This window comes from Triturus cristatus, chromosome 10, assembly GCF_964204655.1.
Source record: "Triturus cristatus chromosome 10, aTriCri1.1, whole genome shotgun sequence".
Classification (NCBI taxonomy): domain Eukaryota; kingdom Metazoa; phylum Chordata; class Amphibia; order Caudata; family Salamandridae; genus Triturus; species Triturus cristatus.
In genome coordinates this window covers 560,484,540-560,511,815 of record NC_140593.1, presented here as the reverse complement: position 1 = coordinate 560,511,815, position 27,276 = coordinate 560,484,540, and the positions used below count along the sequence as shown (strand labels likewise).

At 42.9% G+C, this 27,276-nt stretch overlaps 1 protein-coding gene across 1 annotated transcript in view; it reads left to right on the top strand.

Annotated features, from left to right (window-relative positions):
- LOC146789736 (elastase-1-like) overlaps window positions 1-27,276 on the top strand; it is a 169,988-nt gene that overhangs the window by 75,458 nt on the left and 67,254 nt on the right. Inside the window, exon 4 of the mRNA XM_085632062.1 lies at window positions 662-790. Within this exon, the coding sequence (XP_085488188.1) occupies window positions 662-790 (129 nt within the window). The remainder of the gene's footprint in view (window positions 1-661; window positions 791-27,276) is intronic.

Sequence of the window (27,276 nt, the reverse complement as noted above, 5' to 3'; positions counted from 1 at the left end):
ATCTGGAGTTTCTGTATATATTGTTAATGCGATGTATATTTTAAAAGTCACCTTCACTCGTCACATCACACTTTTTTTCACTTCCTTGTGAGCACGTGAACTATATGTCCAAAAAAGCTTTCATATACTATCTGTGAATAAATATTTTCCTATGTCAATTTCCATCTGTGTCCCTCCGTACATTCAGAATTTTTCTACTTTTGCTCTTCCTGCCATTTATTTAATAAAAATGCCCTATGCTACATGCTAAGTGATTAACACTTTCTTAAAACAAACACTTCTTGCTGCCGTAGGACCTTTTAGGCCTTATATGAACTACTATTATTTCATAATATTAGAACAGAAGGAAGGTTTGGCAGAGCAAATGGAAATACAACATTTCATTTAAAAGGGAGTCTGATCATCAAAGGCCTACGCCGACTCTGGTCAAGTTAATGAGAACACTCTAACCATAGTTTATTGAGAATGTAAAATTACTCATTATAGTCAATCTAAATTTTAAATTATGATGTGCAATTATGTAATAAATGTTTACCCGTCTAACATGTTAACATCGCCATTAAGCCTACATAAAGGATGGTAATGTTACATCACTGTATGAAATTTTCCCAAATGCAAATTTGTCAAATAAAATTGTAATGATGTCTTCATTCACTTTCAGCCAAGGAGTCAGATATCGTGTGGCACTGGGCGAGCATAGTCTTTCCCAAAATGATGGCACCGAATATTTCATCAAAATTAAAAACATAATTGTTCATTCACGCTGGAACCCCAACTTCATTGAAAATGGGTAATGTATGACCAATGCTTTCATTAACGGAATTCAAACAGGACCAAAAACATGGACGCCGTGTCTAGATTTGATTTTGCAGTTTGTGTTGGTTCATGATGGAGTCATAAAACCTGCTTCTTCTAAGTAACTATTTACACACTGGAAGCCCAGATTCATGGGTGGGACCCAGCCTTGTGACGTCAAAGATTGGTTCACATGGGTTTGGCTGAATTTAGAGAAGCTGTACAAGGCAGGAAAAAGGAAGGCTGGGTTTATTTTATGACCAAAGCTTGCAATGTGTCAAGGTGACAGATCCAAAAATGGCCACATTTTCTTGGCTTCTCTACAGTGGGGGCACAGCTGCATCCACTAGACATGTTGTGGATGCATTCTCTAGACATGTTGTAGATGCATCCACTGGACATATTGTAGATGCATGTGCTAGACATGTTGTAGATGTATTCTCTAGACATATTGTAGGTGCATCCGCTAGACATGTTGTAGATGCATTCTTTAGACATGTTGTAGATGCATCCGCTGGACATATTGTAGATGCATTGTCGAGACATGTTTAAGATGCACCCGCTAGACATTTTGTAGATGCATCCTCTAGACTTGTTGTAGAGGCATCCTTTAGACATGTTTTAGATGCATCCTCTAGACATGTTGTAGATGCATCCTCTAGACATGTTGTAGATGCATCCGTTAGACATACTGTAGGTGTATCCTCTAGATATGTTGTAGATGTATCCTCTAGACATGTTGTAGATGCATCCTCTAGACATATTGTAGATGCATCCACTAGACATGTTGTAGGTGCATGCTCTAGACATGTTGTAGATGCATGCTCTAGACATGTTGTAGATTCATCCGCTAGACATTTTGTAGATTCATCCTCTAGACATGTTGTAGATGCATGCACTAGACATGATGTAGATGCATCCTCTAGGCATGTTGTAGATGCATCCTCTAGACATGTTGTAGATGCATCCTCTAGACATTTAGTAGATGCATGCTCTAGACATGTTGTAGATGCATCCTCTAGACATGTTGTAGATGCATCCTCTAGACATGTTGAAGATGCATACGCTAGACATGTTGTAGATGCATCCGCTAGACATGTAGACTCATCCTCTAGACATGTTGTAGATGCATCCTCTAGACATGTAGATGCATGCTCTAGACATGTTGTAGATGCATCCTCAAGACATGTTGTAGATGCATGCTCTAGATATGTAGAGGCATCCTTTAGACATGTTGTAGATGCATGCTCTAGACATGTTGTAGATGCATCCTCTAGGCATGTTGTAAATGCATGCTCTAGACATTTAGTTAATTTGGCCAAAAAATGGGCAGTGAGACCACTGCTCCTTTGTAAGCATGTATATCTAATGTCCTTTCCCCAAGAGATGTTTTTTATTTAGACTTAGGCAAGAAACGCAAAGGTGTGCTTGTTTTACCTTTTTGTAGGTTGTAAAACCACACAGACATATTCGTATATTCTTCAAACTCGTTGTACCCGATAGGGCACGCCTCTCCCACCTGATGTAGCTGCAACTTCCCTAGGTCCACATATATTCCCTATTTCCTTTGAAAGCATGCTGTTAATGCTTCTCCCTCCTACCCCATCTCCAGCCACACGTGTTGACTCTTTTGTGAACTAAACTGACTAATGAACTCTTCACCATGGCACAACACACCTATCCCACCAATAAGAAACTTTAACCTACTCAAAGGTACCAAAGCTCAAAAACTCTAATCTGATTCCCTCCCTTTTGACCATAAACTCACCAGTGCCCACAACCAAGCCACTCACACCAGCTGCAAGCCACCATGGCTTTCTCCATGCTCACCTATGAATATATGACATTACAACAAAAACAATTACAACGCATGCCTTTACAAAGTGGGTTTTACATCGCAGCTACCTTTACAAGGCATGATTTTACAATGCACGCCATTACAACGCATGTTTAGAAACTACCTTTACAACGCATTCCATTACAATGCATACCATTACAACGCATACCATTACAACGCATAATATGTTTAGGGTAACAGTGGGGTAAGTGTTGGATAGTGTAGGGGTAAAAATTACTATTCCCACTCCAGTGAGTGCAACAGTAGGGTAAGTGTTGGATAGTGTAGGGGTAGAAATTACTATTCCCATGTACCCCGAAACCAATACCCACCCTAAAACAAAAAAAACTTATAATGCATTGTAATGGTATGCATTGTAATGACATGCATTGTACTGACATGCGTTGTAATGTCTGCGCTGTAATGGCATGCAATGCAAATGCAGTCACGTTGTAACAGACGCGTTGTAAAGGTAGTGCGTTGTAATGGTTGTTTCCCGCTCACCTATCAGTCACTATATTATCTATCTCATTATTAACATTCCACCCTCCTACTTTCTAATGATTCTTCAGCCCACACTCTCTTCACACCTATTCAATGGGATGCCATATAATGACACCTTCATGATGTTTCTAGCTATTAAATTCTAGCCTTCTTGATGCTATCACCCAAATATTTATTTACACAATGTACCCCTTAGGCACACTGTTAACCACTTAGTCCTGGGCTTCTTCCAGTTTTTGGTCACTCATGACACAGATGCTCAAAATCCTCCGCAAATTTAAACATGCATTGCTGAAGACAACACGACTTGTTTATCCATAGTGCATTCACAGACTGACAATAATGTAGGCAGAAATACCTGCAGAGAGAACATACAAGTGGCACATACACATGCACACACAACACAAACTGGTCCACAGGCACATAGACAACATATACACACGCACGGAACAGACAGCACATACTTGTGTGCTTGTCTCTTTGTGGACACCCATCTATATGCACGGATCCTGTAGCGCACATTTTTGGAGAGTTTCTTTAGATGTAGGTGGGAAAGAATTAACATGCAGGGTTCCCTGCTGCAGGTGCAGGGCTCCTGCTAGGGGCATCTGACGGAACCGAGCATTGATGTATTTGTCTGGCTTTGCGTTCATGGGACTTGGTGCTTTTTGCTGCATCCAGAGCCATCCATTGAGGAAAGAAAAATATCCCCAGCTGCACAGGTGCTGGAAACGTGATAAGAAAAAACTGATTCTGGACTACTTCTTTCCCAATCACACAATGTAAGCTTGTGTGATACTACAGTGGGATTATTGAAATGTGAAAACCACTTCACACAAAGGAGTCAATTACGAAGAAGTTCAGAAGGGCTCTGAATCGGATTTGTGTTTTCCGAATCCAATTCGGAACCCTTGTTTCCGACCGAATCGTACACAGTTCCCAACGACTGATTACGATGCCTGAAAACCATTAGTACTGTCTGAATCAGTTCCAACAGGCATTCAGACAGGTCGAGTCTTTTCAGAGCCAAATCGTACCGCTCTATAGATACAATTTCTGAACGAGTGATTACGATTCAGTTTGCTTGAAATGAAACGGCTGTCGGAATCTGTCTTTGGAGACCCGTAGCAGCCCCCCCTTTTACCCGGGGCCTCCTGAATCAGACCTATGGGGGTGGCTAAGGGACTCCCCTTTCAGACCATGCACAGTGTGGCAGGCACCGTGCCTGCCCCAGAGTGCACGATTTTCCTCAGCCACACCTTTCTTCAATGGGAGCCTGTGTTCTCGTTTGTAGTACAGGCTCCCATTGAAGTCAATAGGAGTCCAACCGAATCGTATCCGGAGAATCCAGATGCATCAAAAGCGCTCGGCTGGCCTCCAACAATCGGAATCTTTCCCATAAGCATTCTGGAACCGAATCGGTCAGAATGCTTGTCGGACGAGATCGTAATTGGCCCCAAAGAATGGTGGAAGGGGCTCAACCAAAGCAACCAATGGCATAGGGGGCAGACCCAAGCACCCCTCTGTTCATGACAAAGGGTCTTTGTCAGCACCAGAATTAAAAAACAGTTTCTGTCCTCTCGTTAAGTGCAGACTTTGATTAATCCATTTACTTTACCATTCTCATATTAAGTATTCCCTTATAGCCCATCCTAGTGATATTCTAGACCACCAGGTCATAATCTGTGTTGTATTTCCCGCACTCTTGAATGAGACTTCGGTACTTTGAGATCATGTTGGTGTACTCCTAATGATTATGCCCCCTGCATTAGGGAAATGTGCTCTCCGATAGAAGCTGTTTGTCAGAAGTTAATATACAGAAAAAAATATTGCGGTCTAAATGTTGTTTACAAAATATAATTCCTTTGGGTGTAGATTTTCTATTATGAGCTCTAAAAAGGCATTTTGATTTCTAAAATTTTATTTCCGACACAAAGGACCTCATTACTATGTTGACACAGTTGCGGAATCGGGACCGGCCGTCCTACGGTTGGCGGTCCCTACCGCAGTATTAGGATGCGACCACACATGGTGCGGTCGCACACTTCCATTTCTCTATTGGAGCTTGTGCAACGGTCAGAAACTGGCCGCAGCACAAGCTCCCATAGAGAATGGGAGTTTTTTTGTGTATCTGCGCACTGCGTGGCATGCACCACACGGTGCCTGCCAGTCAGTGCAGGGATTGACAGGGGGCACCATATGTGTCCCCTACACTCCCAACCGGAGATCACAGTTGCAAGGAGGCCCTACTAGTGGCCCCCAAAGTCTCTTTCCAACAGGGTTCTCATGTTGGAAAGCCCAACATGAAAAGCCTGTGGGAAACCTACATCATAATCCAGATGACGGAAACGCCGTCCTTAAGGGGTTACGTGCCGGTTCTGACTGCCCGTTGGACTCTTTGAGCCTGTCGGAAGTCAGCCGGAATGACCGTCTGCTTTCTCTTCCGACCACTGTCATAGTAATACAGCGATCAAAAGTGAAACCAAAGATGTTGGTCGGAAAGCCTCCAACAGCAAGTCGGAGGCTTTCCAACATAAATCAAAATCAGTGCCAATATGTATGCCAGATGATATTGTGATTACTGGTGTCATATCTGATGGGGTGTAGGCCCTCTGCCATGGGGGATAATTGCTTCATGAGGACCCTGGAAACACATGGCAGCACTTTTGAATTTTGATGTGACAACCCTGAAATAGAGTTAGACACAGGACCATTCCGATAAACCCTTGTGGTGCAGAACAGCGCAGCAAGTCACCTTGCTGTGCTGCCCCGTGTCACAGGGAAAGGGCAGGAATGTGCCGTATTTATCATATACAAATTAGCAGCCTGGCACCAATGCATGATGGTGCAAGGGTGCTTGTGTTGTAGGCAGGATTGTTTTTGTGCGTGAAGGGGCACCTTCCTGATAGGCTTTTTTTCTTTTTCTATGTATGCTGCGGTATGCAGACAAAATGTCGAAATTTAAATATTGACCTACAGAATAATTGAGTTGGAAATATCATCAGGATGAAATATCGTCAGCAAGAATAACATTGACAAGAATATCGATGTTAATGTAAGTAATATCGATTTTAGAGATATAGAAAGTGTTAATATTGATTACAAAAATATCTATGTTGTTAATATTGATGTTAAAAATATTGTTGTTAATAATATATATTTTTCATTATTTTTTTGTATTTCACTATATATTTTAATTGTATATGTTATACATTGTTTGTATAAATATTGTTAATGTTTTTTAACATAGTTTATGGATTTTTAGTACTTTTTACATTTAATTTAATAGTTTTGTGTAATATTTAGTACCATAGCAGCTTGTGGGGTTTACAGAGGTACAGGGTGGGAAGTAAATTAATTATAGTCAATTTATAATTACTTTTTAATTAAAAATAAAAATTAAATTGTTAATTAAATTGCTAATTATTTATTTTAATTGTACGATTAAATTTGCTTTTGATTTTACATTTTAGGTGTGGGTTAGGGGATTTGTTGGGCTAGAAGGTGGGAAGTAAATTAATAATAATTTATTACTAATTAATTTTTAATTATACATTTTTGAATTGATAATTATTATGTTGTATAAATAAAAATTTAGTAATTTATGTTTTAGGTGCAGGCTGTAAGTTTTGTAGAAGTATTGGATGGAAAGCAAAGTAATTATAATTAAATTATATTTATTTATTATTATATTAGTTTTTTCAATGCTAATTATGTACATTTTGCACTAATGTATTTATTTAAGTATAGTTGTTGTCTTTGTAAGGGTAAAGGGTGTGCAGTAAATTAATTATAGTATTGAATTAATGTTAAAACATAAATTATTTAATTGATAAATAATTTTGTAGATTGTGTAATTAAGATATTGTTTGTGTTATATATTAGGCGTCAGGTGTATTTGCAGGGACAACGTGTGAGAAACTAATTAAATATAATCATTTGATATTAGTTAATTATTATTAATTGATGATTAATTATGTGAATTATGCAATTAACATTTTTGTAAACATATATATTAGATGCGGGTTGTTTGTTTTCTAAGGATAAATTGTGGGAAGGTAATTAAACATGATCAATTTACTATAAGTTAATTATTATTATATTAATTGTTAATACTGTAAAATGTGTAAATATTATAATTTAATAAATATAGTTTAGGTGTGTGTTCTGTAGTTTGTATAGCTATAGGGTAGGAAGTTACTTAAGTAGTAAAACATTTAAAATATTTAAATATTTTTGAAAATATTGACTTTTTTGTTATGTTTTGTGTCAATTGTGTTGTGCTTTTATATTAGATTTTTTTTATTTATTTGTTCCTATTATTTTAGAAATATAGGGTCCATTACGATGGCGGGCAGGTTGCCACCGCCGGGCCGGTGGTGGCGATCTGCCCGCCAAATGTCCCCGGTTCACCCCCGCCATATTAGTATGGTGAGGGGCACCGCGATGGACGGAAAGACCGTCCACCGCTTTTCCGCCGGTCGGATTGCCAACCGGGCGAAAAAGGGACACAATATGGTGGCGGTGCCTTGCAGGCACCACCATCCATTTTATGATGCTTGCCTTTCCATGGCGGAGACTCCGCCATGGAAAAGCATGCGGAGATGGGCATTGGGGGTCCATTGTGGACCCCCGGTGGGGGGTTGCACTCTTTGGCATACACAAGGTGGCAGGCACTGCGCAGTGCCTGTCATGTTGTGTATGTCAAAGCACAACAAGCATATATTGCATTGCGGCGGGTGCTGCTTACAGCACTGCCTGCCACAATGTAATATATGCGGGATGCGACTGCCAGGGTGGCGGTCGCATCCTAATTGCCATAGTGGGACCGCTGCAACCCTGGCGGTAATCGACCCCATAGTGTGGTATTTTCATTCCCAATATAATATTTGTATTAATTTATAATTTGTATTAAAGATTGTCATAAATATATAATTTGTTTATTTTTTAACTAGAATGATATATATATAATTTTTCTATGTAATGTTTTTTTTTTACTAATGTTTTTAACATTTTTTTTTTTTTAAGAGTACTACTGTGTATATAATGCTGCAAAGAGTGACTGGAGTGGGAATAGTAAATATTACCCCTCCGCAATCCAACACTTTCCCTTCTGTTGCACTGGCTGGAGTGTGAATAGTAAATGTTATCCCACCGCAATCCAACACTTTCTCTACTGTTATGCCTGGAGTGGGAATAGTAAATTTAACCCCTCCACAATTCAACACTTTCCCTACTGTTGCTCTGACTGGAATGGGAACAGTAAATTTGACCTCTCAGTAAACCTACACTATCTCTACTGTTGCACTTATTGGAGTGGGAATAGTAAATGTTAACCATCCACAATCCTTCACTTTCCCTACTGTTGCATTTATTGTAGTGAGAATAGTAAATTGTACCTTTCCAGAGGTTTTTTTTGTACTGTTGGAGTGGCTATACTATAAGTATTATTTGTGGAATTTTATAGTTTAGCGCCTCATTATGAAGGGGTCGGACTTTTGTCCTACCGCCATCATATTGGGAATGGGACCGCCCGACTTGCAGTCAGTGGTCCCACCATGGAAATTACAATGTGACCATCTTCAAGGCCGTTGCAAAGTACACGCCGCAGTACAAAAAATACACATTTGCATATCCCTGCACTATGTGGCAGGCACCATGCGGTGCCTGGTACATGGTGCAGGGATATGTTGAGGGCTCCATAGATGCCCCCCAGGTCCCATGTCTGAGGGCTAGCATGGAAGGAGGGCCCGCTACGGGCCCCCAGTTTCCCTTTCCACCTTCCTTTTCATGGCAGGTAAAACCGCCTTAAAACAGTCAGCAGGAAGGAACACCGTAATCCCTACGGTGGTGCCCGGCAGGCGCCGCCACCATTCTTTGTGTTCAAAATATTTTATTAAATTTTATTATAATAATAAACAATGACAATACAAAAAAGAGCATGGTATAGAGTACCCTTAAAACGACTTATCATTAAATAACAATTAATTAAATACAGAGTGGTACAATGCTATATGAATGTAGTAATCATAACATAAAAGGAGAAGCGAGAAACAATTAGTAATTATCAAATAATTTCAAATAGAGCTACTATAAGTTAAACATGTGTGATATACAATATAAGGCAAAATATAAGAAGGAAGTATAACTAAGAAGATAAATAGCAATCAATCATTTTCCAAAAAGAATGATAAGAGTCACAATTATGAGTACTACCAGACAAAGATAAATTGCCACCTCTTCTAGTAAAAAATAATCCAAGACCACCTATCATGAAAGGAAAATAAGGACACATCTTTCCAACAGGCAGTAATAGACTTTAGAGTGGCTGACATCAAAACATTTAAAAGTTTAAAATCCAAATCAGATAACTGTTCAGAAAGAGCAAAAGATTTACAAATCAGTAAAGTAAATGAAAGTTCATCAGAAATATTAAGGGGTGGATTCTGATCCTGGACTTTTTTTTCCAGTACGACTCGTATCCATATTTGTTTACGTACGAATCGTACAAGTCCCGTACAAACGGCGAAGTACGATTCGTACGTGGAAAATACATACGAATCGCCTCGGGAAAAGTCTACGAGACGTCCCCGGACAGGTTTACTTACAACTCGTAAAACTGAAGTCCGAGCGCGCAAGTACGATCCGTACCACCCGTCCGAAAACACAAGCGCATAGAAAAGGCCCCGTACGGAGCGAACTTTGTATGACCCCTACCCCGAGTACACTTGTGCCCGGGGTACGAGTCGTACGGCCCCCCAAGCCTCCCACCCCTCCCGCATACGTCCGCACCATACCCCCCACCCCCCCTGTATGTACGGACCGTACCCCCCACCCCCCGTATGTACGGACCGTACCCTCCACCCCCGTATGTACGGACCGTACCCCCCACCCACGTATGTCCGCACCGTACCCCAGGCGTACCCCCCACCCACGTATGTACGGTCCGTACATATGCAAGGATTGGGTACGCCTGGGATACGGTGCGGACATACGCGGGTGGGGGGTACGCCTGGTGTACGGTACGGACATACGCATGTGGGGGGTACGCCTGGGGTACAGTGCGGACATACGTGGGTGGGGGGTACGCCTGGGGTACGGTCTGTACATAGGGGGGGTGGGGGGTACGGTCCGTACATACGGGGGGTGGGGGGTACGGTCAGTACATACGGGGGGTGGAGGGTACAGTCCGTACATACGGGGGTGGGGGGTACGGTCCGTACATATGCAATGTTGGGGTATGCACCGTACATGATGACACGTACGATGTGGGTGATGGCGTGTACGTCGCGTAGCAGGCCCCCTTTTCCTCGTGCATTGCAGCGTACTTAGCTTTTCCGGCACTTTTTGGCTCCCGTAAAAATATAGCCGTGCGGAGTGCTGTAGGTACGAATCGTACTTGCTGGTCCGTAAAACGCTGCCTGACTCCGTGCGTACGCGCTGTCCAGGATCAGAATTGTATGTATTTTTTAGCCGTACGGTGTTTTATACGATTTGTACGGAAATGGTATTTCTGTACGAATCGTACTTGCTGGTTTGTACGGTGGAATTCCCGGGTACGAGTCGTACGGAGAAAACTCTCCGTACGACCATTTGTACCCGGGTTTTACAGGATCGGAATCGGCACCTAAGTATTTTTTGTATGACACTTCAAACTTTATTCCAAAACCTTAAGATGATTGTACATTCAAAAAGCATATGTTTTACCGAGCCGGTATGCAAGTTGCAATGCCAGCAATTCGAATTGGGAAGAAGTTTAGCTTTAAATAACTTTAATGGGGTCCATAAGCAATAGAAAAAAATATAAGAATTTGTTTGGTAAAGTGAAACAGGTAACCATCCTGAAATATTGTTCAATCTTTTTTTTCCCCACGTATCATATGAAAAAGAAATTGAAAGTTCATCATTCCGAAAAGTTGAAATCGTATCAAAATGATTACCTTGAAATGCATTCAATTTCGTATATATTAATGAAACAGCATGAGAGGAAGAGAATACTTATTGCACATTTGTTAAATCTGATTTTATAAGCCATGTAGGAGGACTATTAAGGCGAGAGTGATTAAACCAAAGAGAGCTCTGTTTTAAGATAAACGCTTTATGATAGTTAAACAAATCTGGCATACCAAATCCTCCATTACATTTTGTTATTTTTAGTTTTTTATAGCTAATGCAAGGTGGTTTATTATTCCAAAGAAAATTGAAAAGATGACGATCAATAGTTTTATAAAATTTCATAGCTAAAAAATAAACATTTTTAGGCGCTATAGTAATTTTTTTTTTAGTCCATTCTCCCCCACCAGGAAAGGTGAAGTGGAGACCATTTAGATAATTTATCATTAATATAGTTTATAATAAACTCGCAATTTAATGTAATTGTATTTTTTATAGAAGAAAAGAACAAAATACCAAGGTATTTGATTTTATCTCTTCGCCAGATTATTTCCTTTATAGGTAGCATATCTGGGGTACAATGAGGATTTAAGGGATTTATTGGTATTTAATGTATAACCAGAAATGAAAGAATATGATGAGATAATATCTAAAAAAGGAGGAAGTGAGGATTCAGGATTACTAATAAATAAAAGTACATCATCTGCATATGCTAATGTTTTAATTGTGACCTCTTTAATATTAATACCATCAATATCATTACATTTTCTAATGGAATTAAGTAATGGTTCAATAACAAGAATAAATAAAAGCGGGGACAATGGACAACCTTGTCTGGTACCTCTAAAAAGAAAAAATGGATTCAAAATTTGACCATTAATAAATAAGCGAGCAGTGGGGCTAGAGTAAAGAGAATACGAATAAACACATCACCAAAATTAAATACAGCTAAAGTGTGAAACAAAAATTGCCAATGAACTTTATCAAACACTTTGTCAGCATCTAATGCAAGAACTCCAGATGGTGAGGGCAGAGTAGATCCTTGCTCAATAGCATGCAACAAAACTCTTGTGTTATTAACAGAATATCTATTTTTTATTAAACGAGATTGGTAAGGATGGCTAAGAGAATCTAATACGGAGGTCGGTCGGGTTGCAAGAATTTTATCATATAGTTTACAGTCTTGATTTATTAGAGAATAGGGCGGTAATTCGATACAAGTGTCGGGTCTTTGTTAGGTTTTGATAAAACAACAATCAAAGCTTCAGTAAAAGATCCTGAAGTTGAACCAGAAGTACTAAAAAAATGAAAACAGTTTAAACAAATGAGGAATAAGTTGCAAATCAAATTCTTTATAAAATTCTGCTGGAATTCCATCTGGACCTGGGGATTTATTTTGTTTAAGAGATTTAATAGCTAATTGTATTTCTTCTTGAGTAATAGGCAAATCTAATTTTTCTTTGGTCGATTGCAGAGCTTTAGGTAATCCACAGCCCAATAAATAATGATCAATCTGGGAGGTAACATCGAATTGAGGTTTATTATATAGATCAGAGAAATAATTCAAAAATTCATTAGCAATATCTTTTTCTGACAATTACATTTTCCCATTTGGACTGTGAATTGAATTTATTAAAGTTTTTTCTTTTTTAACCCCTACGATGCTCATGACGAGCTGGACTCGTCATGGCACACAGTAGTCGTGTGCTAATGACGAGTCCAGCTCGTCATGAAACATCACGTGGGAAATTCCTTTGGTGCGTGCACCAGAGGGATTCCCTTTATGCTAAAATAGCCTCGGGAGCTGGGGAAGAGCTTCCCCAGCTCCCGAGGCCCCCCCCCTGGTTTCCCTGAAATGACAATCGGCACGCACGTCGTGCTGATGTCATTTCAGTGAAACCGAAACTGAAATGAGCCAAGAGGCTCATTTCAGTTTCAGTTTCTACATGCTCAGGGGCTATCTCAGCCCCCTGAGCACGTAGAAACTCAGGAGAGGTATCGTTGGAAAGGGGAGAATCTCCCCTTTCCAATGGTATCCCTCCCTAGTGGATCCCTGCTTGGGGATCGCCCCAGGAGGGCGATCCCCAAGCAGGGATCCACTCTCTAGGCACCAGGGAGGGGGGAGCACCCCCTTGGGCAAGGGCCTTTGCTCCTCCCATATAATTTTGGTACCATACGTCCCTCTGCCCCCCCGGGGGGGTAGATGGGGCAGTAGCCCCCAATCTGCCCCCGGGGGGTCAGAAAGCCCACTAGACACCAGGGATTTTGTAATAAGGTAAACATTAGGGGTGGGGGCTGCCCAAAAGGGGCATGCCGATGCCCCCACCCCGGCACAAAATTAGTCTTTCTGCCCCCCCTTGGAGCAGATGGGGCAGTAGCCCCAATCTACCCCCCGGGGGGGCAGAAAACCTTCTAAACGCCAGGGATTTAGTTTTTCCCTCATTTTTTGGGGGGATGGGGGCTGCCTGAACCGGGCGCGCCAATGCCCCCACCCCACCACCATTACAGCCTTTCTGTCCCCCCGGGGGTAGATGGGGGCAGTAGCCCTCAATCTGCCCCCCGGGGGGTAGAAAGCCCACTAGACACCAGGGATTTTGTAATAAGTTAATCATTAGGGGTGGGGGCTGCCCAAAACGGGCATGCCGATGCCCCCACCCCACCACAAAATTAGTCTTTCTGCCCCCCGGGGGAAGATGGGGCAGTAGCCCCTAATCTGCCCTCCGGTGGGGCAGAAAGCCCACTAAACGCCAGGGATTTTGTTTTTGCACCATTTAGGCCCCACCCCCATTACAGCCTTTCTGCCTACCCTGGGGAGCAGATGGGGGCAGGAGCCCCCAATCTGCCCCCGGGGGGTTAAAAGCCCAATAGACACCAGGGTTAGTTTGGGGCAAACTTGAATTAGGGTGGGGGCTGCCCAAAATGGGCATGCCCATGCCCCCACCCCCCGCAAAAATTACAGCCTTCCTGCCCCGCTTGGGGGGCAGATGGGGCAGTAGCCCCCAATCTGCCCCCCGGAGGGGGGGCCAATAAGCCCACTGGACGCCAGGGACTTTTATGGGCAAATTTTTATTAGGGTTGGGGCATGGGCATGCCTGTTTTTGGCAACCCCCACCCTAATTAAAATTTGCCTGAAAAATCCCTGGTGTCTAGTGCGCTTTCTGCTCCCCCTGGGGGCAGATGGGATCATTAGCCCCTAATCTGCACCCCCGAGAGGGCAAAGAGCCCATTAGGCGTCAGGGAATTTTTTAGGCAAATTGAATTAGGGTGGGGTCTGCCCAAAACAGGCATGCCCATGCCCACACCCCCTCCCCTGCAAAAATGACAGCCTTCCTGCCCCCCTGGGGGGCAGATGGGGGCATTAGCCCCCAATATGTCCCCCGGTGGGGAAAAAAGCCCAGTAGACGCCAGGGAATTTCTGAGCAAATTTTAATTAGGGTGGGGGCATTGGCATGCCCGTTTTGGGCAGCCCCCACCCTAATTAAAATGTGCCCAAAAAACTCCCTGGCATCTAGTGGACTTTTAGCCTCCCCTGGGGGGGCAGATGGGGGCATTATATCCCAATCTGCCCCGCCGGGGTGGCATAAAGCCCTCTAGATGCCCGGGTTTTTTGGGGGGCAAATTTGAATTAGAGTGGGGCAGCCCAAAATGGGCATGCCCATGCCCCCACCCCTGCCCCCGCAAAAATTACAGCCTTCCTGCCCCCCCTGGGGGGCAGATGGGGCATAAGCCCCCAATCTGCCCCCGGGGGGGCAAAAATCCCACTAGACGCCAGGGATTTCTTTGGGCAAATTTCTATTAGTGGAGGCATTGGCATGTCCATTTTTGGCAACCCCCACCCTAATTAAAATTTGCCCAAAAAACTCCCTGGCATCTAGTAGGCTTTCTGCTCTCCCTGGGGGGCAGATGGGGGCATTAGCCCCCAATCTGCACCCCTGGGGGGCAAAAAGACCATTAGTCGAGGATTTTCTTAGGCAAATTTATATTAGGGTGGGGGCTGCCCAAAACAGGCATGCCCATGCCCCCACCCCCTCCCCCGCAAAAATGACAGCCTTCCTGCCCCCCCTGGGGGGCAGATGGGGCATTAGCCCCCAATATGACGCCCGGGGGGCAAAAAGCCAAGGAGACGCTAGGGATTTTTTGGGCACATTTTAATTAGGGTGGGGGCGTTGGCATGCCCATTTTGGGCAGCCCCCACCCTAATTAAAATTTGCCCAAAAAACTCCCTGGCGTCTAGTGGACTTTTAGCCCCCCCTGGGGGGCAGATGGGGGCATCTGCCCCACCGGAGAGCAAAAAGCCCTCTAGATGGCAGGGTTTTTTTGGGGGCAAATTTGAATTAGAGTGGGGCAGCCCAAAACGGCAATGCCCATGCCCCCACCCACTCCCCTGCAAAAATTACAGCCTTCCTGCCCCCCCAGGGAGCAGATGGGGCAGTAGCCCCCAATCTGCCCCCCTGGGGGGGCAAAAAGCTCACTAGACGCCAGGGATTTTTTTGAGCACATTTTTATTAGGGTGGGGGCATTGACATGCCCGTTTTTGGCAACCGCCACCCTAACTAAAATTTGCTCAAAAAAATCCCTGGTGTCTAGTAGGCTTTCTGCCTCCCCCCCCCCCCGGGGGGCAGATGGGGGCATTTGCCCCACTCTGCACCCCCAGAGGGTTGCAAAAAGCCCACTAGTCGCCAGGGATTTTTTGGGGAAAATTTGAATTAGGGTGGGGGCTGCCCAAAACAGGCAAGTCCATGCCCCCACCCCCTCCCCCGCAAAAATTGCAGCCTTCCTGCCCACCCTGGGGAGCAGATGGGGCAGTAGCCACCAATCTGCCTCCCAGGGAGGCAAAAAGCCCACTAGACACCTGGGATTTTTTTGGGAAAATTTTTATCAGGGTGGGGGCATTGACATGCTCGTTTTTGGCAACACCCACTCTAATTAAAATTTTCTAAAAAAAATCCCTGACGTCTAGTAGGCTTTGGGCATTTGCCCCCAATCTGCACCCCAGGGTGGCGAAAAACCCACTAGTCGCCAGGGTTTTTTTTAGGGCAAATTTGAATTAGAGTGGGGCAGCCCAAATCAGGCATGTCCATGCCCCCACCCCCTCCCCTGCAAAAATTGCAGCCTTCCTGACCCCCCTGGCAGCAGATGGGGCAGTAGCCACCAATCTGCCCCCACGGGGGGCAAAAAGCCCACTAGACGCCAGGGATTTTTTTGGGAAATTTTTTATTAGGGTGGGGGCATTGGCATGCCCATTTTATGCAACCCCCACTCTAATTAAAATTTGCTCTAAAAAATCCCTGGTGTCTAGTAGGCTTTCTGCCCCCACTGGGTGGCAGATGGGGGCATTAGCCCCCAATCTGTCCCGCCGGGGGGGCAAAAAGCCCTCTAGTCGCCAGGGATTTTTTAGGGGCAAATTTGAATTGGGGAGGGGACTGCCCAAAACAGGCATGCCCATGCCCCACCCCCTCCCCTGCAAACATTACAGCCTTCCTGCCCCCTGGGGGGTAGATGGGGGCATTAGCCACAAATCTGCCCCCCAGGGGGAAGAAAGCCCAGTAGACACCAGGGATATTTTGGGCAAATTTTAATTAAGTAGGGGCATTGGCATGCCTGTTTTGGGAATCCCCCACCCTAATTAAAATTTGCCCAAAAAACTCCTGGTGTCTATTGGACTTTCAGCCCCCCCTTGGGGGGCAGATGGGGGTATTAGCCCCCAATGTGCCCTACCTGGGGGGGCAAAAAGTCCACTAGACGCCAGGGTTTTTTTGGGGGCAAATTTGAATTAGAGTGGGACTGCCCAAAACGTGCATGCCCATGCCCCCACCCCCTAAAAAAATAGCCAAAGTGTTTCTGCCCCCCTTGGGGGCATATCAGGACAACCCCACCCCCCAATATCCCCCTCAGGACGGCACAAAGCAGACTAGGCACAGATTTGTTTTTAGCAATATGCCTACCTGTCAATTTTGGGCCCTAGCGTGCCGGCACATAGGGAAACCTAGCAAACCTGTACATTTTTTAAAACTAGACACCCAGGGTAATCCAGGATGGGGTGACTTGACTGGCTCTCACCAGGTTCTGTTACCCAGAATCCCTTGCAAACCTAAAAATGTGTCCAAAAAACACATTTTCCTCACATTTCTGTCGTGGAAAGTTCTGGAATCTGCATGAATCCACAAAATTCCACCCACCCCACATTCCCCAAAGCCTTCCGATAAAAACAGTGCCTCACTCGTGTGGGAGGCCCAAGTAACCGCGACAGGCAGGGGCCCAAAACGTATTGAGGCGACATCAAAATTGCCTATCACCAAACAACCTGGTTTTGCAAGGTGAGTCACCTGGGTTTTTGGCCCCGTGCTCGGCGGCCATCTAGGGAAACCTACCAAACCCACACATTTCTGAAAACTAGACACCCGGGGGATTCCAGGGAGGTATGACTTGCGTGGATCCCCCAACATTTCCTTACCCAGAATCCCCTGCAAACCTCAATTTTAGCAGAAAAAATCCGATTTTTCACACATTTCTGTGGGGGAAAGTTGTGGCATCACCGGGCTGACACAAATTTCCTACCACTCAGCATTCCCCCAACGTAGTGAGGCGACATCAAAATTGCCTATCTCAAAACCACCTGGTTTTGCAAGGGGGGTCACCTGGGTTTTTGGCCCAGTGCTCGGTGGCCATCTAGGGAAGCCTACCAAACCCACACATTTCTGAAAACTAGACACCCGGGGACTTTCAGGGAGGTATGGCTTGCGTGGATCCCCCAACGTTTCCTTACCCAGAATCCCCTGCAAACCTCAATTTTAGCTGAAAAAATCACTTTTTTCACACATTTTTTTGGGAGGCCCAAGTACCCGCGACAGGCAAGGGCCCAAAACGTAGTGAGGCAACATCAACATTGCCTATCAAAAAATGTTTTGGGCCCTTGCCTGTCGCGGGTACTTGGGCCTCCCACACAAGTGAGGCACCATTTTTATCGGGAGACCTGGGGGAACGCTGGGTGGTGGGAAATTTGTGGGAGCCCGGTGATGACACAACTTTCCCACACAAAAATGTGGGAAAAAAGTGATTTTTTTAGCTAAAATTGAGGTTTGCAGGGGATTCTGGGTAAGGAAACGTTGGGGGATCCATGCAAGTCATACCTCCCTGGAAGCCCCCGGGTGTCTAGTTTTCAGAAATGTGTGGGTTTGGTAGGTTTCCATAGATAGCCACCGAGCACGGGGCCAAAAACCCAGGTGACCCCCTTGCAAAACCAGGTGGTTTTGAGATAGGCAATTTTGATGTCCCCTCACTACGTTTTGGGCCCTTGCCTGTCGCGGGTACTTGGGCCTCCCACACAAGTGAGGCACCATTTTTATCGGGAGACCTGGGGGAATGCTGTGTGGTGGGAAATTTGTGTGAGCCCAGTGATGCCACAACTTTCCCACACAGAAATGTGTGAAAAAAGTGATTTTTTCCAGCTAAAATTGAGGTTTGCAGGGGATTCTGGGTAAGGAAACGTTGGGGGATCCACGCAAGCCATATCTCCCTGGAAGCCCCGGATGTCTAGTTTTCAGAAGTGTGTGCATTTGGTAGGTTTCCCTAGGTGCCGGCAGAGCTAGGGTTCACAAACTACAGATAGGCACTTTGCCAAAAAAGGGTCATTTTTCACTGCGAAATTGAGGTGTGACCACATTGCATTTTGCGCCGTTTCCTCTCGCGGGCACTGGGCCAACTCACACAAGTGAGGTACCATTTTTCTCGTAAGTCTTTGGGGAACGCGGGGTGGGTGGAAAATTGTGGATCCACGCAGATTCCAGAAGTTTCTACCACAGAAATGTGGGGAAAATGTGTTTTTTTTGACAGTTTTCTAGGTTTGCAAGGGATCCTGGGTAACAGAACTTGGTGGGAGGCAGCTAAGCCATCCCATCCTGGATTCCCATGGGTGTCTATTTTTCGAAAATGTATAGGTTTGCTAGGTTTGCCTAGGTGCCGGCAGACCTGTGGTTAAAAAACTACAGCTAGGCAGTTTGCCAAAAAAGGGTCATTTTTCACTGCGAAATTGAGGTGTGACCACGTTGCGTTTTGCACCATTTCTGGCGCGGGCACGATGCCGACCCACACAAGTGAGGTACCATTTTTCTCGTTAGACTCTGGGGAACGCGGGGTGGGTGGAATTTTGTGGATCCACGCAGATTCCAGAACTTTCCACCACAGAAATGTGGGAAAAATGTGTTTGTTTTCACAATTTTCTAGGTTTGCAAGGGATTCTGGGTAACAGACCCTGGTGGGAGGCAGTCAAGTCACCCCATCCTGGATTCCCCTGGGTGTCTAGTTTTCAAAAATGTATAGGTTTCCTAGGTTTCCCAAGGTGCCGGCAGAGCTAGGGTTCGAAAACTACAGCTAGGTACTTTGCCAAAAAAGGGTCATTTTTCACTGCGAAATTGAGGTGTGACCATGTTGTGTTTTGCGCCGTTTCCTGTCGCGGGCACTGGGCCGACCCACACAAGTGAGGTACCATTTTTCTTGGAAGACTTTGAGGAACGCGGGTTGGGTGGAAATTTGTGGATCCACGCAGATTCCATAACTTTCCACCACAGAAATGTGGGGAAAATGTGGTTTTTTTGACAATCGTTTAGGTTTGCAAGGGATTCTGGGTAACAGAACCTGGTGGGAGGCAGCTAAGTCACCCCATCCTGGATGCCCCTGGGTGTCTAGTTTTCAAAAATGTATAGGTTTGCTAGGTTTCCCTAGGTCCCGGAAGTCCTATGGTTCAAAAACGACAGGTAGGCACTTTGTCAAAAAAGGGTCATTTTTCACTGCGAAATTGAATGTGACCATGTTGCTTTTTGCGCCGCGTCCTGTCGCGGACACTAGGCCGACCCACACAAGTGAGGTACCATTTTTCTCGTACGACTTTGGGGAATGTGGGGTGGGTGGAAATTTGTGGATCCACACAGATTCCAGAACTTTCCACCACAGAAATGGAGGGAAAATGTGTTTTGTTTGTCAATTTTTTAGGTTTGCAAGGGATTCTGGGTAACAGAACCTGGTGGGAGGCAGTCAAGTCACCACATCCTGGATTTCCCTGGGTGTCTGGTTTTCAAAAATGTATAGGTTTGGTAGGTTTCCCTAGGTGCCGGCAGAGCTAGGGTTAAAAAACTACAGCTAAGCACTTTGCCAAATAAGGGTCATTTTTCACTGCAAAATTGAGGTGTGTCCATGTTGCGTTTTGCGCCGTTTCCTGTCGCGGGCACTGAGCCGACCCACACAAGTGAGGTACCATTTTTTTCGGAAGACTTTGGGAAACGCGGGGTGGGTGGAAATTTGTGGATTCACGCAGATTCCAGAACTTTCCACCACAGAAATGTGGGGAAAATGTGTATTTTTTGACAATTGTTTTAGGTTTGCAAGGGATTCTGGGGAACAGAACCTGGTGGGAGGCAGTCAAGTCACCCCATCCTGGATTCCCCTGGGTGTCTAGTTTTCAAAAATGTATAGGTTTGCTAGGTTTCCCTAGGTCCCGGCAGAGCTAGTGTTAAAAAACTACAGCTAGATACTTCGCAAAAAAAGGGTAAATTTTCATTGTCAAAATGTGGTGTGTTCACGTTGGGTTTTGAGCCATTTCCTGTCGTGGGCACTATGCCTACCCACACAAGTGAGGTACCATTTTTATCGGGAGACTTAGGGTAATTCAGATGTGTAAAACAATTGTTATTACCTATTGATTTTTGATGCATTTCTGCCTTCCAAATGAAAGACATTGTATAAAAAAGAGTTCATTTTGAAAAATGACCTATAATTCTCATGCTAGTATGAGTATTCCCAATTTCAAAAATGTGCAAATATGTACTGTTTCCAAACTCTATAATTTGTTCCCATTTCAGAAATACATAGGTGTCTTTCATACCAATTTTTACATATATGCATTTTCCCACAATAATTGCTATATACCCGGAAAATAATATAAAAAATTGCAAATTGCTGCTCAGTTTTTGACTCTGGGTTCGTCTCGTTCTTGGTGAACCTACAAGTACTATATATCCCCACAACCAGGAAGGTCCAGCGGATGTAACGGTATATTGCTTTCAAAGAGCTGTCATAATAAGAAGAAGTTACAGGTGAAAATGTTGACACAAAAGGCTGTTTTTTTCAACTAATTTTCAATTTTTCCTATATTTAACTGTTAGTTTCTTTAAAGAAACCTTCATGGATCTACACAAATGACCCCTTGCTGAATTCAGAATTTTATCTACTTTTCTAAAATGTATAGCTTTCCAGGATCCATTATTGCTTTCACACCCATTTCTACCATTAACTGGAAGGAGGTTGAAAGCACAAAAAATAGCAAAAATTGGCTATGTCCCAGAAAAATGCCAAAAGTGTGTAAAAAATGTTGGTTTTCTGACAAAAGTCTGTCATTCCCTAAAAGCTGAGAAAATGGTGATTTCAGTCCCACAACCCCTTTTTTGATACCAATCGCAGAGAAAAACCCAGATGCTTTCATTTGCAGCCCATTTTTCCCATTTTTCCCCCAAAAAACAAAAGTCTTCTGTATTTTGGGTAATTTCTGGGACCTCTCCAGGGAAATCCACAAACCCTGGGTACCTTTACAATCCCCATGATTTTGGAAGAAAAGGACGCAAATTTGGCATTGATACCTTATGTGGTCAAAAAGTTACAGGGGCCTAAGCGCGCACTACCCCAAATAGCCAAAAAAAGGCTTAGCACAGGGGGGGAAAAGGCCTAGCAGCGAAGGGGTTAATACATAAATAGTTGGCTAAGAGTCGACCAGACCTGTTGGCATTAAAACAAAATGTGTCTTTAGAATTGGAAAGCTGTATACCAGCTTTTCTACATAAAATTGAGTTAAATTCATAACACAATTTTTGTAATTTTATTTTGAATTTAGGATCATTAGAGGTAATAAAAAGTCTTTCAAATTTTGCAATTTGTCTGTCTAAATCTTTAATTTTGGAATTAAAGGTTTTATTTTCATGTGCCATAAGAGAAATGGAAGTCCCTCTAATATTAGTTTTAAAAGCATCCCATCGATTCCCCATAGACATAGAGCCTTCTGGAATGAGCTGAAAGTAATATTGAAGTGCATTTAGGATTTTTAGTTTATTATATTGATTCAGAATGATGTTAATGTTCATTCCCCATCTGGATTGAGTTTTAAAATTTGAGTCAAGTTGCAATACCATAGAAACTAAAGCATGATCAGAAATATCAATATTACCAATATTAGGAGTGAAAACTGAATTAATTAATTGTCGAGAAACAGATAGTCCAATCTTGAATAAGAATTATGAGGGTTTGAAAAAAAAGTGAACGATTTTTCAGTAGGATAATTCAATAGCCAAATATCCACTAACTTAGTTGATTTTAAAAAAGATTTTAAAGTTAAAAAAATGCTCTGGGTGGACAAAATTTAGTGTGAGATAATCTATCTAATAAAGGGTCATGTACAAGATTGAAATGTCCTCCAACTATAAGTGGAACATTACCCAACTTGAGAACTTCAGTGATAAGAATAGACCAAAAAGTAGGGTCTCCAACTATTGGTCCATTTACATTAATTAAAAACATAACTGTATCTTGAATTTTAAGTTTTGCTATAGTATATCTACCTTCTGTGTCTGTGGATTTGCTTAATATTTGACAATGTAATCTTTTTTCGAAAAGGATAGCGATACCATTTTTCTTACCTATCGCGGGAGAAGAAAGAATAGAATCAACCCACTTTTTCTTCATAAAAGCTAACACTTTATCTTCAATATGTATCTGTTGAATGAAACAGATATCTGCTTTATGGCTACCTAAATAATAAAAAAAACTGTACATTTTACAGGATGCCTTAGATCCGTAACATTCAATAAAACAAGCTTAAAATTATTAATGTTAGCCATAGTGAGATAGGGAAAATAGAAGAGGAAATAAAGTTTGAAGCATAGAGAGAAAAAAAGTCACTCTAGAAAAAAATAGTAGGGAGAAAAAGAAAAGAAAGATACGTACAAAACATAGAAAACGACAACATATAACAGATATAACAATCTTGAAATGCACACACGCTTTGCAAGCATGACCGAACCATTAGAGCCCTGTAAGAAAATAAACAATTAGGTTAGCCAGAAAAACGAATACTTTCAAAATTAAGTGGCAGTATCATATGTATCTATAGGAAGCTGGGAATGTTGATCCAAAAAATTCCGCAGGTCCTCAGGTTGCTGAAAGGATTTTGAAAAGCCGTCCTCCCAGATTCGCATTGTTGAAGGATAAAAAAAGATCATATTTAAATCCAAGACTACATAACCGTGGGCGAATGTCAGTAAATTATTTGCGAGTCTTAACAGTTTCTTTAACAAAATCCTGGTGAATGAAAATTTAATGCCATTTACCATTAATGAGGGAATCTCCTGTGCTGCCTTCCTTACCAAAAGCAAATGGTGGTGGCATAAGACTTTAAAAATCATTTGTCTTGGTTTAGTAAGATGCGGATTACGATGAGTAGGAATCCTGTGAGCTTTATCAATCTCATATTTCTCAGGGAATTTAATGCGCAAAAGACCAGGTAATAGGTTCTCCAAATACACCCTGCAATCATTACCTTCTACATCTTTATGCAAATTAAAAATACGCAAGTTATATTGTCTATTAAGATTTTCCAAGTAAATTAGAAGGTTAGACATAGAAGATATCTTAGCCACAAGCGGTATGAAAGAATCAATTTTAACTTTATTGTCTTGGATTTTAATTGCAGTGCAGATATTTTCATTGACATACTAGCCATATTTTTTCATCAGTTCTTAATTTCTGTTGCAATAGTATCAGTGGAATAGCAAATTGCCTTAATCTCATTCAATAGCAAAGACAGAGGAGGTTCAGCATACTCCACCTCTTTAGATTTTACAGGAGGAGGAGAAATATTTTGTTTCCTTTTATTATGCTGTGCCTGCATATTTTTTGTCTACATAATGCTTAAAATACATTTCAGCAGCCAAAAACAAACAATTATGTAGGAGAGAATGAACAATAAAGCAATTTCTTCAAAAAGAGAGGTGCAGAAGCTGAAACTGCCTATGGGAGTGACCAGGCCAAAGCCTCGTCCTTTCCCAGTGTGTTACTCCACCCACCTGACAGGAATTCTGGGATGTGCCTGCCTGAAGAGGTCAGAGAGGAACCAGGAAACAAGAAACACCCCTTCTAGCGAGCAGAGGGACCGGAAAAGCTCCTCACCGGTATGTAGGATCATTAAAATGATGCCACCAACAATATTTAACAAAAATCCGGCCCAGAAATGGTAGAAAAATCATCGTTTAAGGGCCGATGTGGAGAGAGCTCACCGGGGCGGCCATCTTGAATCGTGCACTCGCGCTTCATGGTGCCGCCACCAATCTAGGGATTGTGTTTCCCTCAGACGGTCTGATGGGCTTCTTGAGCCCATCGAATCAGTGGTGGTCGGCTCTACGAGCACCAACCATCTGCCGGCCATCAAAATGTGGCAGGCGGTGAAGTAGGGTCCAATAGCGGTGGGACCGCCATTGACAGGTTGACTGTGGCAATCCCACTGCCATTGTAATGAGGCTCTTAGGTTTTATTAATTTAATTTCGTCTAGTTACAATTACAATATTTTTAATTAGTAATGTTTTTAATATCCATTATATTTTTTAGCACATTTGAATTGTTATATTGTTTATTTTTTACTTGTAATTAAATTAGTATTTTGTTCATGTTTTATGTTATTAGGTATATCTATCTATATAATAACCACAAAAATAACCTGGGTCTGGTGCTGAATCAAAAAACTAAACCAGGAAGCATCATTTACAACTGTTCTGACATCTCTTTAGGAGAGAACCCTTCTAAGACAGGACCCATCAATCACAGAAGGTGGTGGATTTGTCATCATTTGGGTCTGTATTCCTCAGTGTAACGAACATGGTCTTGACATATCGACCAGGTAACGCACAGAGAGAACGCAACAAAGGAGGGTTGGTGTCAGATCTCAATATGTGTCAAAAAGCGATAGTATGCCCAAAAGTTGTGAAGAGGGTCCTAAAATAAGCAGCACTAAATAATAATAGTGAAAAATAAAAATGACTAGAGGAGCTCAAATGTTCTTTATTTAGCAGAGTGCCCCTGTCATATTTAAAAAGCAGTATGGCAATTTAGCACAAATTTTTATGCTATTTTCCATATTGGTAGGGTCGACATGTTTCTGCCCACTATGATCTATAAGTATCAGGGCTTTCCTCCGGACCTTAGATGCTGCTATTTAAGTGAAAAATGTGACAAAAAGAATATATACAGTGAAAAATACTTCAAGAAAAGAATCCTACCGCACCGTTCAATTCTTACATTTCAAGATATCGAAACCGGATACCTAGGAAAACAAAAGAACAGTTGGTAGTAATATTGCTCCTGGTGTGCTTAGATTCAGCAATCGGTCAGAACTAGAGCATTCAGTGATGCTTCAAAGCACTTAATAATTGAATTAAATTGCACTTACCCATAGTCATTGGGTTGCGCCCTCACCTCAACCTGGTCCTTACTCAGGGAAGGGGGCCCCGCTCTATTTAAAAGGAAGACAAAATCAGGCTCCTAGTTATGATGCCCAAAGTGTAGCCTCCTAGTTAATTTGGCTAGCAAAAACGAGACTTAGACAGTGTACTCTCACAAGGGATGGAAAACATGGCCGTGATCTGAATATTGGATTATCTCCAGCTATGCAGTATTTGAAAGAAGCAAATTGTTTAACTAAAATAAAACTAACTGTCTGGAAAACTGTTTGTAGAATGCATCGTTATTCTAAATACCCACGAGGGGGTATACTCAATCGTCACGCTTCCTCATCTCTAACACAACAAGTGACTTAGTTGTTCGCAGGAACAGAAAGTGCAGCTAGTATCTCGCACTCTAAAATAGTTGGAGAGAAAAAAGGAGGGATGGGGGAGCGCCAAACCTACCTCTCCGTCGGTACCCCAGGGCGGTCTTTGAGTAAAGACCGGAGGTACCGACAAGAAAGTCTACGCGCTTTTTATGGCCCAGGAAACTTAATTGACTGCAGGTTCGTTTTTTCGCAAAGGTGGCCAAGTTACTGCCTGTTCTAAATTCTGCTCTAATGCGCATGTGTAAAAAATACACCGCTAGACTATGAAGGAACTGTTCTCGCACGCATGTGCGAAACAGAGACACTAATCATCAATGGTATGTGATCCTCCGAGCTTACTAGATAGCATTCGAACGAGCGCATGCGTGTATAAAGGACCCATTAGTGTACGAGCTGTCCTTGCGTCCTGAATGTTACTAAACCCTACGAAACAAAGAATGGCAAAGACAGTTAAAGGGACAGGGCCAGGTTTTATCTGGATAACAGGTAATACACTCAAGTGTGCACCGGATTTATAACAACAGCCAAGGAATGTCATCATTCAGCCCCATGGTATCCGAGTGTAATCGATATACCCATCGTTGTTCTCTGCGTAGCAGGAAATGTTGGACATCTGTTATGTGTGAAGGAATGGGAGGTTGTTCTAAAATAACCCAGTATAGGTCAGTTTCTTTGTGGCCTGCTGCAATGAAATGATTCGTGAGTTTCGTCACACTTTTTTTACACCGAATAGTGCTCTTATGTTCTGATATTCTTATCTTGATCTTGTTATCCAGATAAAACCTGGCCCTGTCCCTTTAACTGTCTTTGCCATTCTTTGTTTCTTGTCGGTACCTCAGGTCTTTACTCAAAGACCGCCCTGGGGTACCGACGGAGAGGTAGGTTTGGCGCTCCCCCATCCCTCCTTTTTTCTCTCCAACTATTTTAGAGTGCGAGATACTAGCTGCACTTTCTGTTCCTGCGAACAACTAAGTCACTTGTTGTGTTAGAGATGAGGAAACGTGACCATTGAGTATACCCCCTCGTGGGTATTTAGAATAACGATGCATTCTACAAACAGTTTTCCAGACAGTTAGTTTTATTTTAGTTAAACAATTTGCTTCTTTCAAATACTACATAGCTGGAGATAATCCAATATTCAGATCACGGCCATGTTTTCCATCCCTTGTGAGAGTACACTGTCTAAGTCTCGTTTTTGCTAGCCAAATTAACTAGGAGGCTACACTTTGGGCATCATAACTAGGAGCCTGATTTTGTCTTCCTTTTAAATAGAGCAGGGCCCCCTTCCCTGAGTAAGGACCAGGTTGAGGTGAGGGCGCAACCCAATGACTATGGGTAAGTGCAATTTAATTCAATTATTAAGTGCTTTGAAGCATCACTGAATGC